Source organism: Falco peregrinus, chromosome 1 (genome assembly GCF_023634155.1).
Source record: "Falco peregrinus isolate bFalPer1 chromosome 1, bFalPer1.pri, whole genome shotgun sequence".
NCBI classification, from domain to species: domain Eukaryota; kingdom Metazoa; phylum Chordata; class Aves; order Falconiformes; family Falconidae; genus Falco; species Falco peregrinus.
This window is the reverse complement of record NC_073721.1, coordinates 58,743,340-58,757,857: the sequence shown is the minus strand read 5'-3', so window position 1 is coordinate 58,757,857 and position 14,518 is coordinate 58,743,340. Positions and strand designations below refer to the sequence as shown.

The window sequence follows — 14,518 nt, the reverse complement described above, 5'->3', positions numbered from 1 at the left end:
GACTGGCCATACTGCCTCGCTAGGTACACACTCCACAGGTATACCCTACGTGAGGATTAAGGACAAAGCCAAGACTGGCAGTGTTACGCAGCTTTAAAATAGCCTGTCAGAGGATTAATGAATTCTGGCTCGTGGCTTCCTCCTGTGCATTTTAGTAAGTATAGTAGTGTTTAATATCCTAACAAGGAGTTTAGCATGGGGAAAAAAAAAAAAAGATGGCCTGGAGCAGCTGCACTCCTTAAAGCTATAAATTCTGACATGGGAATGTATCCAAATGTACTTTCACTGCCAATGGCTGTGTTTGTCCTGGGTGTTTTGTTTTTTATGGAAAGCATGTTATCTTTTCTGTTCAGGGGAAATACCAGTTAGGTATCATGAGGCTGAGGTAGATGAAGCTGGAGTGGTGGGGGAAGGTGTTTTTCTTTTTTACAGGTCAGTCTCATCAGCATGTGTTTGATTTTCTTTTTTTAGGGAGTTTCAAGGCAGCTGATAGTGGGAAGATCCTCAAACGCTTCTCAGAGAATGAAAAGGAGTGTTTTGAGCGACTGATGAAAGACCCACTACGCTCCTGCGTCCCTTGCTTCCATGGTGTGGTGGAGAGAGATGGCGAGAGCTACATTCAGCTGGATGACCTGCTTACTGATTTTGAAGGGCCTTGTGTGATGGACTGCAAGATGGGGATCAGGTAGGGTACATGAAAGTGCTTGCTAACCCAAATGCATTTGAAGGAAGTGGGGGTAGGGTGGGGTGGGGTGCGTGGGGATGTGGTCCTGTTCTGTCTGGAGGAGTTTGGGAACATTTTTGGAGCCCTGGGATTCACTCCAGACACCCTGTTATTGGGTTGGCAGTCACCTTGAACAACCTGGGGAGAGTAAGTCTCCCTGTTGCCTGATTGTACGTGGATTCTAGAAACTAACTGATCTATAGTCTCAAAAACTATCCACATGAAGAAATTTTCAGGGGTGATTCAAGACAGAGTTTCTTTGTGATGGCCTGATAATACATGGGAAAAAACCTCCATGATTCATTCCCTGCCAGTTCATTTAATCTTTGTGTATGCAGGGATTCAAAAAAACCCACAAAAAGTAAATTTCCCAAACGTCTGCAAATGTGAATGACTGAACAGCAGTGTGAAAGCCCATTTCCAACGCTTGAATGAGTCTTCACTGGTATTGATCTCTTCTGTAAAGAAAAAGAGTTAACCATCTGCTCAGGGCTGACCTGTGTTTTTCCCTATTGACATCTCCATGATGCTTGCACCTTGTGCTCCAGATTCACATTTTCTTCTTGTCTGTGATTAAGAGGAAAACCTCAAAAATGTTACCTAAGTGTAACGAGTAGATAAGGGGTCTGTTGAGAGCCTGGAGTAACAGTACAGGGTTGTATGAACTGTCATAGTAATCTTTTGGATGCGAGCTCAGACGCTCAAGGATTACTGTCATAAACGAGTTGTTCAGCTTACCGGAGTGCAGACCAGCCTTTTCAAGTAGATGCTAAATCGTAAATGAATTGTCAGCTAAGTCAGAATAGAAATGTGTAGCACTGATATGTCCAGAAGAAAGAGGAGAAGGATTTGCAGCAGTATGCATTTTATTCAAAGTACGTGACATTCTGGTAATGAGTGGCAGCATCTCCTCAACACCAGCCTGGCTTATTACACTGTGATGAAGAAAGTACACTTCAGGCACCTGACAAAGTGCAAGCTTTAAGAGTCCGGTGGAATCAGAGAACATGGATAGTGCCTTCAATGGTTACCAGATTAACTGGTTAAGTGATGACAGCAAAATGTGGGAGGTTTTCACCCTTCACCTTCCTGTTCTTGGTTACCTCTTCTGGTTTGGAACTGCCCAGGTAATCTCCTTTACTATATTTTTATTTACTGTATTTTTACTGTAAGAAGAGTGATTCTCTCTTTCACCGTGATGCATTAAGTAAAACCTCAATTGCTTTCTGAGGCCTAAAAAATCACACATGATGATGTTAGGTTTTTCTGAGGAGAGAGAAGGTGGTAAGACTTCGGCAGCCCTGTTTGCTTCTGACTTCACTGTAAGTGATCTCTCCTAACTGTCCTCTGAAAATACATTTCTGTTGCATGGCACAGTACGAATTCAGCTTTCTCCCATTCTGTTAGCAGGACATAACAGTAACATGTAACAGTAAGTAAAGGTGTAGTTAGAACAAGAAGTGAATCCTAGAACCGTAGGATTGTTTAGGTTGGAAAAGACCTTTAAGGTCATTGAGTCCAACCATTAACTGAGGGCTGCCAAGCCCACCGATAAACCATGTCCCCAAGTGCCACATCTACACGCCTTTTAAATACCTCCAGGGGTGGTGACTCAACCACCTCCCTGGGCAGCCTGTTCCAATGCTTGACAACCCTTTCGGTGAAGAACTTGTTCCTAATATTCAGCCTAAACCTCTCCAGGCACAACTTGAGGCCATTTCCTCTTGTCCTGTTGCTTGTTACTTGGGAGAAGTGAATGGCACGATTGCCGGTTCCTGCAGCTGGTTCACTAAGTGTGCCTATGCAGTCATTAGTCTGTGTCCTTTAGTTTCACCATGCACAAAACTGGGGTAATGATAACATTTACTTTCCTGGTTGATATTTCTTGAGGCCAGTTTATAAGTTGTAAAAGGAAATGTATGGGGAGTCTTTACATTTTTGCTTTTGCAGGACGTACCTGGAGGAAGAGTTGACTAAGGCCCGTGAGAAACCAAAGCTGCGTAAGGACATGTACAAGAAAATGATTGAAGTGGATCCTCTTGCTCCCACAGCTGAAGAGAATGCCCAGCATGCTGTCACCAAACCCCGATACATGCAGTGGAGGGAAACCATCAGCTCTAGCGCCAATCTGGGCTTCAGGATTGAAGGGATTAAGGTAATAGTTTCACTTCTGCCTGTTCTTGGAGACTGAACTTGTTTGATTTGTTGATTAATCAAAAAGCTAGTGCGCATCAGTAGCCAGTTTTTTCCAAAGGATTAAGTGAAAATGCACTAACTGAAATTTAAAGCAGCCATTCTAATTATGACAGAGTAGTGTTGATGAAGTTAAGCATCAAATGCACATCAGCCATACTTGGTTCAACCACAGAGACACTGCAGGAAGGGCTCAAGCACATATACCGTGTAGACAGAATGAAAATGAGACTGTTTATAAGGAAGAATTCAGAACTGAAGAAATAACTGCCTCTCCCCGTGCAATTACTTTTTTTTATATCCAGGAACTATACATATTTATTCAGAGTGAATCACAGTAAAGTGTTTTTGTTCCAGTTATGTTTATTTGCAAGGTATGTTAAAAGCATTAGCGTAGATTTTCTTGGGATCAAGGAGACCCCTTTTCCTTTTAAGTACATGACAATACCCAGTATAGATGGAGTGGAATAAAGCCAAAACAACCAAAAATAAAATTTCTCCGTCAACAAAGTCCATCTGCTGTTCTTGTTGGATAAGTTTGTGCCCCTGTGTCATTCCTAGGATACTACCTTACAGCCACAGAAGAACCTTGGCCATTTTTTTCCCCTGCCCATTAATTCTTTATATTTGTTGTGCCCCATGGCAATGACAGATGCCTACCCAGAAGCCCATTAGGACCTGCTCTCAAAGTATCAGCCACCTGACTCGGTTACTTGAACGTTAACGCTTATTGGAATCCAGAAGTGCGCTTGCTGCCTGCACAGCCTGTAACAGCTAGCCTTACACTAGTTTGCTTGGGTTTAGATAGTGTACCTGGAGCAGTGGCGAGGGCTGCCCAAACCCACCTGCACCCTGGGTGAGTACTTGTCACCTGAAGCTCGTGACGGGACAGCTATGAAGAAGTTAGCATGGGTTATCCTGTGTGATTTCAGGATGTTCCCAGAGCATATAGGTTTGATTTAGGTTTGTTAGGTCATTGTAAATTATGAGATGGATTAGTTTTTCTTCCATTTCCTAGTTTAAGCACGTAGGAAGAAGAGATAAAAGAGGGTGACGCTGATGAGCAGAGGCTCTTTAAACACCCCTTTCTTCTCTGCTTCCCTGTGTTGTCTTCTCCCTTCCTCATTCACAGATTCTCCTGCTGTGATACAGGAACTAGGGCTTCCAGCTCATGCTGTGCTGGCCCCCTGTATGCTGTGCCACCCACTCCTGGCTGCTAGATACAGGCATTCTCATACAGGAACTGTCTGGGCGGTAGAGGATCTGGCTCCAGTCCAGCCAAGATGCTTCATGTCTTACCCTTTAGCCATCTAATGATGTTATCAAAATACCTATTTTATTCCTATACCACACAGGTGTTTGGATGCTCTGTGTAATGGAGTCGGAAACCCAGATGATCTCAAGACCTTTTACATATGTTCTTGGAAAGATAGGTGGTCTGTGTAGAAGATGCACAGATTTGTGTTGAGTCCTGGAGAGTGACTGAGCTAAGGGAGCACAGGGGATGCCAGTAAAACCTCCTGGCTTGTTCTTTGTGCTGTGGTTGGTTATCAGAGGTGGGTAGGAGCCGTATGGCACACAGACTGCATGATATTTCCCAGACAGTGCTGTAACTGAGCAAAACAGGACACAAATACTTAATCGTTGATTAAGCACAGGAAATGTGTGCTGTTATGAGGGATGTCGGTGTCATTCTCTTATTTCTTTACATGGAGAAATGGTGACAGAAAGCGAGTTGTTCAAGCAGTAACAGCTAGTCAGTACACCCTATGCTGTTTCACTGTAGCTGAACTGTACGTCCAGTTCTGCATATTTGCAGAAAAGCAAAACCATGCTGCAGAGATCCCCATTTTTAGAGGAGAGCCTGTAAGGATTAGTGGTGCCAGCTAGTGGTTGATGGGAAAAAGAGGTGGTTCTCCCCAAAAGCACTTGATAACTCCTGGAGTTACCTGCGTAGGTATGTTGGGCTTGGTCATCCAGAAATATTCCTGCCCTGGAGTAAGAAGCAGAAGCAACGGAAGTGGTATGATAGAAGCCCTTCTGTGAAGTGGCTGCCAATAAATGGGATCTGATTCACCGTACACACTGTTGCTTCATCAGCGGGATACCTTTTCTCTTTAGGTGATCCATCTCTTTTCCTTGCCTTGCTTCCATATCTCTGAAATCACTTCAGGTTCATTTATGGGATGCGTTGCTCTTCCTCTTATCAAATATAGTTTGAACCATTGGGTTTCCTTGTGGTCAGAACCTGACACTGTCTCTTGTGGCTGCTAGATTCGGAATGCAGGTTTCCTCTCTGGAGGGGGCTGCTGAAGGCTAGGCATCACAAACATTGTCTCCACAGCACTAAGGTAATAGTTTTGCAGAGCACAGATGCATGGGGCTGAGAATCAGGAGTTCTGGCTTCCCATTGTCACTGAATCTCTGTGCAGTTTGGGAAGATACTTCTTCCTTTGGTGTACCGTTCCTTTAGCCCTCGATCAGGGATAGCCATTTTCCCAGGAGGACACCAGATTTGATTCACAAATCTTTGTGAATCCATTTAGGTCACGACCTTAACCCAGAACCCTTTAGGGGAAGTCTGCAGAGGAATCAGAGCAAGACCATGCGGGTTAAGATAGGTAGCGCTATTCTCCAGAGCCACCAAACCTGCCCTCCCGCTAGCTATGTCATGGCCACATCTGATGAGAAGTGGTGCACGTGGCCCGCCAGCCACACCGTGCAACAGGCTGCCCTGCTGTGCAGGAAGGTACGTGGAGGCCTTGACAAAGGTACGCCTTTGGAGTGAGGTGGGCAAGCGCCTCGTGGGGATCAGGTGCCTCCAGAGTTGTTGCAGGGACCTGGTCCAGAATACGAGGGATGGTGCCATTCAAAATCTGGATGTTGTTTACAGCAGGTAAAGGCAGGCAGCAGTTATTTTTCCTGCCAACCACTGCAAAGGATCAAAATCACAGAAGTGTTTCTAAACAACAGAGAAGCAAGCGACTAGTCTGTCCAGACAAAAAAGGATGAAAAGGGAACATACAGAAGCTATTCCAGACTTTGCTCTGGGATTTGGGGCACGGGGAGTCATTTTTAAGACGACCTTACTCCAGTGTAGAGGTACGAGGCGTCAGATTAAGTGCCAGCTTTCTGTGTGCTGTTGAGTATTATAACGCACCAGATCAGATGGCTCCTAACTTGCACTGCCTACCTGCTGAACTTTTTTTGCATAACTTACACATCTCATCAGGCTGACATGCCACACTTGTATCTGGCCCACAGCCTTGGAATAAAATTCTGTTTATTCTGCTGCTAGAAAATCTGGTAGGTGGGAGGCTGTTCTGCATGGCTTTGCCATTCAGTCAGTTCATTCTTTTGCATGATAAATCTGGAAATTTAGCATTATTGGGGTTTTTTTTGTGTATATACTAGGAGCTGAGCTCTGCTATGGAGTAAATAGTGTTCACCTGCAGAGACCAGAGCTGAATTTACCCGGTTTTGGTGCAGTGACTTTTAACAAGTAGGAGGGAACACAGTTTGATGACCTGTTGATTTACTTTTGTAATGGAAATGAGGGATTTGGTTGGACTGATACAATGGAGAAGAATATGGTTTGATAATCCTGCAGGCTTTTAGTGGATACAGGCTACCAGCTGCAAGAATTGCTGTATTTTACATGCGTGTGCTAACAGCTCATATTTGTGATTCTTGAAGCAACAGGGATATTCTTGGAGAAATGCATATTCGTGTAGTCTATGTTGACAGATATCTCCGATTCACGTACTGCTCTTGTTTACTTGTAGCTCCACGGGTACAAACTGGTCACTACCAGCACATAGACTTGTTTCTTCAGCAGCAGGATGCTTTTGTACTGAGCCTTACTGTTAGCGCAAAACCACTCTGTATTTCTCCAGGATCTAGTTGGACACAAGCATGCCCACACTGTCTTTTGCCAAAATTCACGTACCTGCTTTGTCACTGCTAGTATTGCAAATCCCAAGTTGTTCCTGCCTGCAGCTAGCTCTCCGTTCTGTGACTTCTGGGTCATGCTAATTTGCAAATGTATATTTGGGACTGAGTCTTAACCACAATCTTTGATTTCCCCATTGAAAAACCAAACCAAACACAAACAAACAAAAAGGACTAGTAAAATTGGGTTTGAAAATGGCCCCTTACTGCCCCAGCCAGGGTTAGACTACACCAGGCTGGGCAAGAGGGCAGCCGAAGAGGTCGCTGTGGTTTGCCCCGTTGAACTTTGCGCTGCTAGTACTCATGTGAGAAAACCCTCCTGCAAGCTGGTAATACTGTGAGTTGTTGTTTGTGTGGGTTTTTTTTTTTAACTGCACTTGACAGGAAATGAAGTGCCATTTAAAGGTATCCAGTCAGCTCCGGTATCTTGTCTCCTCCACTCCTTGCTTGGTTTATCTGCTCTCTTCCTGTTCAGTTGCTCACTTTCATCTGGTTAGCAAGAGCTGAGCTGCTGATGGTTCAAGAGGATTGACTGATGAGGGGAGTGATACGTGTGTGTAGTATAAATCATCTTTATCTTTGTGTGGTTTTGTGCAGAAGGCGGATGGAACATGTAACACAAACTTCAAAACTACAAAGACACAGGAGCAAGTTCTACAGGTTTTTGTGGAATTCATTGAGGGCAACACAACTATTCTGGTGAGTCTGAGCTCTTTGGGTTAACTATCTTTGACCCAATGAACTTGCTTCAGGGCCATGCTTCCTCTGGCACAAGAAAAATGAATTAAACTACCAAGGAAGAAAATGGTTTTGACTTCCAGTCCCTCTCGGCAGATGGGAGTGGACATGGGGACTAGGTGGGCTGTGGGAAGCGGCCAGCTGAGCTCCTCATGCTAGCAAGACATCAGTCAAGCTAACTTACGGCTTGCCATCAGCTTTGACCATGAATATTAGATGCCTCAGAAGGGTGGTGATGATGTCTGAGCAAGGATTGTGCTGGCAGGAAAACTTGTGATTTGGGAGTTCAGGCTGGAGGGGATAAAACCAGAGCGCAGGGGCAGGAGGTGAGGCTGGTGCTGGCTGTGCTCCTAGGCACGAGACTGGCCCCAAAGGGCCACTCCGGTGTGCTGCTCCGCGGGCATAACCGCTGCCGTGTGGCGGGTGGCATAACGTGTCTTGTCTTTGGAACTGCTCAGGGTGCCACAGTGTTTGGCTGCAGTGCCGAAGGCGTTATGAAGGCAGATTAGCCCTCCAGGAGGAGCGCGCTTGGTAACACAGGGCAGCATTAAAAATGTGTGTAAAATTTCATTGTCTTTTCACTGTGGAGAAGTGAAAGATTTTTAATTGCTTGAGATTTTTTGTCTTTATTAAAAAGAAGAGAAAAAAAAAAAAGGGATGCAGAAATTCTCAGTACATCCAAGCAGGACAGAAGTGTGCTTGGCCTGAGCCACGCAGCAGAGGAACTCCAGTCTGTTCATCTGCTATGAAAGCCTATTCAAGTGTATTTTCAGATTGACTTTCAAGTGATGAACCTGTTGTTTTGAAGCACCTCTAGGCTAAAATTAACATGATCTCTTCACTATATTAACTCTTGTAAACAGAGTATCTCTATCCATTCTTTACTTAAATGTTTATGGGTTGTTTTTTCCTTCCTCCAGAAAAAATACCTCAAGCGTCTGCAGGAAATTCATGTCATCCTTGAATCCTCAGACTTCTTCAAGCGACATGAGGTGAGCAGTGAGTGTAATACTGTGAGGTGCATTGCTGCTTGCTTTGGTCATTCAGATGTACTTTGGATTAGCCTGCTGTATTAGTAGAAGAAAACTATATATATGTTACCAACACAGATACCCTAAAGCCTCCATCACAACAATACAGAAGATTAAAACAGTTGAGGAATAATAAGTCCTTCCATCTTTATAACATCCCAGCACCTACAGGTCTCACCGCTGCAGGGAATGGTTTATTACTACCAGTTTCCTGCAGTTTCTCTAATCTTGGGGTGTTCCAGTGGGAGTCTTTACAGAGGAATGGTAGTGTGGAAGCTTGCATTTGGTACAGTAGCATTCAGTTGCAGTTTGACAACAAAGGCTTTATAATACTGGATTTACTGTATAATTCTGCTCTGTAAGTTCTCCTTTTACGCTTTGCTGTGGAGGAGGCATCCGTAGCATTGTAAGTTCTGCTTGTTACAGCTGAAGATTTTGAGACCAGGCATTTTATTTTACCCTGTTGATTTCCTCATGTCACTAGTGGCATTTTGGTTAATCATGAGTCATGGTCTTTCTTTGAAAGTAGTCACTGGCTTTGGCTGATTTGCTCAAATTGAGACCTGCTGCCAAGTGAGCTGGAGAACTGCTCTTCTTCCTTTTGGTCTTCTGGATCCCTTTCCCCCTCTACATGCCCATTTACACGTTACTGATTGATATAACTGTCAAATGGGGCATGTAAATTGTCTGTGTGTAAGCACAGCCCAAAAGTCTGTTGGGTCACAGGTGAGAAGGTCATCTTATTGGGAAGTGTTAAGTGATAGAGGAGAGCTAAAGATGTGTATTTAACCACATCATCTCGATCTGTCTTCCAGGTCGTTGGAAGTTCACTACTTTTTGTACATGATGGCAGTGGGAATGCCAATGTGTGGCTGATCGATTTTGGAAAGACCACCCTTCTCCCCGATGGGCAGACACTGGATCACAGGATCCCCTGGCAAGAAGGCAACAGGGAGGATGGGTACTTGTTGGGGTTGGACAATTTGATTGGCATCTTGGAAAGCATCACTGAAAGATGAGTTGAGAACGGCACAAAACTTGCAGGGCTTCTCTGTAACTTTCTGCTCTACTGGGATCACTCAGTAAGAAGGAAACCTTTAACTCCCTTCCGTACTCCTGAGGTCATTGGTGCAGAGGGAGCTGCATCCAGAACCCAGCAGTTAGTGATCAAAATGACTTTGCATTGGCCCTCTGTGAACCTAAAGAACTCCAGACTGGTCTGTATTGCACCAGCCTAACTTCAGACTGGTCCTCAGAGAACAAAGAACTCCATACTCAGGAATCACACCAGCATGAGTCAAGAGGTCTGTATGGTAAACCAGAACAATTCTGATTTCTGGAAAACAGATGGGACTCCGGATTACCTCTTAGTGAACCAGAGCAAGTGCTTGGAGATTCAGGGTAGGAATAACCATTTTTCAGGGAACTGCATAGTTTTCAAACCAGCAAGAGTGTTTTTTACCCTCTAATTCAAAGTCCCGTCCCTCCTGTGTACACTATAGGTTGGACCAACAACTTCTGCTGCATTGCGTTGCAGTGTGCACAAGGTGGAAATGGGTGATGATCACAAGAAGCCTGGAGCAAAGGGAGGCAGGAGTTTGTGGTGGCTGGATGTGGTAACTGCTACTGACTATTCCTCCTCTTCCCTGCCCTAGCCTCGATTCACTTCTATCCAAGAACAGCCTTTGCTTTTTATGTAGCCTCTCAGGAGATTACAAATACTCTAGGGAGAGAATAGCAGCCTATTGTCTCCAAAAACATTTGACTTTCAGACTGCATGGGCTGTTAGGAAAGTGCCTGGCTTGCCTGGCAAATTTGGCCGCTGACAGCTGAACTGCAGTTCTGAGAATCGGTAATGGACTCTTTTGCACACAGACCAGGGAACTAGGGGTTTTTTCCAAGGCTTGTTTATTTTTAAAGGTAAAACCCCTGTACACATGCGCACACACACGCACGCACTAGTAGCCAGCAAACAGTGTGATCTCTTAAGATCACGGTTTGACTGTCTCCTAATGCACATGACTACTTGGCCATGTTCCTGCCCAGATACGATGCTGCCACTTACTTAAGCATATAGAGTGACACAGCGATCGGAAAGGTAATGTGTCTGCATTCACAGCATTACACTAATGATGAGATAATTCCCAGGCATCCTTCCACCAGGGTGTCAGCTGTTAACTCAGGGCGGTCTGGGGGAAGGAATGTCAATACAGCACATTGCCTAGTTGCTGTCTGGAATCACAGACCATCTGTGGTTCGTGCTTCCTTTGCTGTGACCCAGGCACAGCCACAGAAGATTCACAGTGTTTAGGTTAAAATCAGGAAAGACTGAAGTGATTTCTTGTAATGGCTTCACATACTTTCTCTGTTGGCTGCCTCTAGTCGCTTGAACAGTTCTTTAAATACTAGCCGCATAAATACTATCAGTAGTCACATGTTCACTCACATTCCAGGTTTTAACATCAATAATGTGATGATGCAATTTTCAAAATGAGGACAAGGCTTGTATTATTATTTGATTGTTAATGGCTTTTCCAACATTTAGAGCTAGTAGCACATGTTGGTCGGAAATTGCTGTCCTTTGCTGGTGTCCTGTGCTCGGGAGAGATTCTGAGAACTTTAGGATATATGAAGGTGACTCCATGCTTTGGAAAACTGTTATTTCAGTAATAATTGTGATCATGAGAAAAAAAAAAAAGACTGTAGAGTCCAGCTCTGGAATGAAATGTATCTATAATGTTTGTAATTAGAATTGAAGAGCCTGAAATCATTTCTAAAAGGAGTTACTTTCAATAACACACTACTGTACTAAGAGATCAGTCAGATTTAATGACTTTTTTCATCACCTCTAAACAAAACAGCACTATTAAAAATTCAAGCTCAGTTGTGACCTAAAAATTAGATGACATAGAGTGGGTATTCTGTAGGAAGTAATGACGTGTGGGAACATTTTGTCCTAAAACAGAAGTTGTTTGAAACTGGTAATTATTTTTTGCAGTTCACTGCAAATTCAGACTTCTTCTGTGGCCTCCCAGAGTCCCTTTCAGTTTTATTTTCATTATAGTACATCATTAATGAATTTTCCACTTGGGTGTTCCAGAGGGTTTATACTATTTTTTCTTTTGAAATGACAGCAAGCCTTCAACAGAAAGCACAGATATTATCATTCCAGATGCCTCCTAATTTTTTAACTGCTATGAGATGATGAATTAATCTGCAGTGAATTTCATACAATTTTAAAAAAGCCCAACCAAACAAAACCCTCTCTTCCTCCTTTCCTGCAGCCATCAGGTAAGCCATCGGTTAGCAGTGCTTAAGGAGGATAGGAGGTCAGTAAGATCTCACGGGGGGGCTTTAATAACAATACCTTTTCTGTGAGACTGCAATTGCAAGCAGTCTCTACCATAATAAAAAATTAAATTAGAAAAGTTAGGAATGAGACTGTTAAGGTGATAGAATTCATTAGTGGTTTGCCTAATTAATCTTCAGAATTCAATTTCTTTCTTCTATTGCCACATATGTGAATCTTTTGCACCAGCGTAACATTTTTCTAGAAGAGAGATTTAGAGAGTAAAGGTTGATGATCAAATGTCAGTTGAGAGTTTGAGACAGACTTTTAGAATGTCTGGTGCACTCTAAAGGAGTGCTTGCAGCTTCAAAACCCCAGCTGCTGCTGGCACCTGGGTGGTTTGCAGTGTGTGGTCTTGGGGGAGAGCGTGGAGCGTGAGCCATTCCTCTGCAGTAGCTGAAAAGGTCGGGGGGGAAACAGCCCCACTTCTGCTATAGCGGACCCTGGTTTGGAAATTCATTCTAGCTGATGAATAGTTCTAGCACGTCAGCTTTGAAAGGGCCTTCGGCTTGCTAAGGGCCTGGGAAGGCAGAAGCCATGCTCTCCTGCCGCTGCTACAGGAAAGGAGAAGAGGCGGCGGCTCTCAGTTAGCAGCCTGCAGCCGTGCCCCAGGGCTGGGGGGCTGGGCTGGGGGCGCGGGCAGGCTGCCTCAGGGGCACTCCCAGACCTGACTCGCACCGCACGGCCTTGGGCGCCGACTTGCTGGTGTGAGGAAGCCGCGCCGCCTTCTCTTGCTGTGGCCCGAGCCACCTTGAATAAGCTTCTGCTTACCAGAGTGTCGGTGACGCCTTTGCACAGGCATGTGACACAGAGCTGATGCATGCTCACCAAGGTACTTGTTCACATACAAGTAATGCACGCTTGGTAATGCCTCTGCTGGCATACTCCCTCGCTCCAGAGACACTGAGAGCACGTGTTGCCACAGTGTGGTGAGATATGCTGGCCCAGAGGCGTTTGGTGCTGAACAGCTAACCTCGGACTTAGGCACCAAGGTCTTTAAACTCACTAGATGCAGCGATGCTTACTGCTGTAGCTGCTGCGTTTCTGTGAGAGTCTAGCAGTAGGACTCCTCTCCTTCAGCCTTGTCAGTAACTTGGTTTTTTGGCCTTGACAGCTACCCTAGGCCTCAGTTTCATTCCCATTTTACAGACGGGAGTAGTACCTACTTACCTCACAGGAACGATGTGAGGCTGTCCTTCATTATCGATTGCAAGATGCGGTGAGATTCTTTGGAGGAGGTGCACCATGCATAAAGAGATACATCAGCTAAGTTTAAAATGATGGGTTTGGGGGCCTCACAAGGATATAAATTCACATGACATTTAACCAAAGTGGTAAAAATTTTAGAAGGGGGGGTTCACTTAACATCTGATCCAGTTCTTACAATAGGGAAAGATTTCAGTGGGAGTTGGACCAAACCCTTAAGTATCTCAGAGGGCTCTTGCTTCCTTTTTTTTTTTTTATTGCTATTGTTATTATTTGTTATTCTTAAGGTACTGAGATCAAATGGCCTGTATCATCCACTTGCATCCGTTCTGAACACTACAATGCAATGCTGACCATGGTCACTTTTGACATTGACTGTATTGGTTGAGTGTTTGTTACTCTGAAGTGTGTATGCTACTAAATAAATGAGACTGAAGGAAAAAAAAAAAAAAAAAGACATCCACCGTGATTTGGTCATAGTGCAGTAGCATCTTTTCTTCAGTAATTTCCTTAGGGAAGAGACAAAACCTATTTATTTGAGTGTTTCTTGTGTTTTTAGTCTTTAGTATCTAATTATTTCCTAAACCAAACCCAGTTCTAATACATGTAGAAGCTAACGTTGGAACTTGGTTCCGAAACCTATTAGTACGTTTGCCTTAGAACCCAATCCACACAGAGCTTGACGGCTTCCTTTGAGGTAAACTCTGTCTCAAAAATTTCCATTCATAGCCTCATAGCCTACCATATATAAAAAAATGGTGCATCAGAAGGCATCTGGCAGAGCAGTGTGGTGCTGTGAGGCAGCAGGGAAGAAGCAGTCAAACTTCCAGGACTGACAGCACTTCTCCAGCAAGACATTGTCCTTTTACCTGTGTGCAAAGGGTACTTAGCAGAGAGGGAAACAAATTGCCACCATCAGCGTCTCTTTATTTCGTGTTGCAAATATAGAAGTATACACGTGTCCAGCTTTAAATTGCATAGAAGCAGGCGAGTCATCTACTGATGTACAGTAGTCACCCAGAAAGGTGAGTTGGCCAGAAGTGCTGCCATCGTCCAGGGTAATGCCAAATCAAAACCAATTCAGTTAAAAAGTGGTGTGGCGAGACGGGAAGATGTCGGTGATGTTATGCCTAAGCTCTCTGCCTTGGGTTGGAAAGGGCAGGCGGCCAGGAGGAGAGAGCACAGCCGTGCCTGCAGGAGAAGCTGCCTCGCCAAGCCCTGCGGCTGGGGGTCTGAGGAAGTGTGGTCCCTGGCTGGCACGGCTGTGGGGTGCAAATACTCCCAGGAGCAGCGTCTTCTCTTTTGGGTAAGTAGGGGGAGGCATTG

The 14,518-nt window shown here is 44.5% G+C and overlaps 1 protein-coding gene across 1 annotated transcript in view; it reads left to right on the top strand.

The window, feature by feature from the left end:
• ITPKA (inositol-trisphosphate 3-kinase A) overlaps nt 1-13,619 on the top strand; it is a 40,606-nt gene extending 26,987 nt beyond the window's left edge. Inside the window, exons 3-7 of the mRNA XM_055813458.1 lie at nt 472-685; nt 2,675-2,879; nt 7,466-7,567; nt 8,527-8,598; nt 9,453-13,619. Coding sequence (XP_055669433.1) covers nt 472-685; nt 2,675-2,879; nt 7,466-7,567; nt 8,527-8,598; nt 9,453-9,656 — 797 coding nt within the window. The 3' untranslated portion in view covers nt 9,657-13,619. The remainder of the gene's footprint in view (nt 1-471; nt 686-2,674; nt 2,880-7,465; nt 7,568-8,526; nt 8,599-9,452) is intronic.
• Nucleotides 13,620-14,518: the final 899 nt, after the last annotated feature.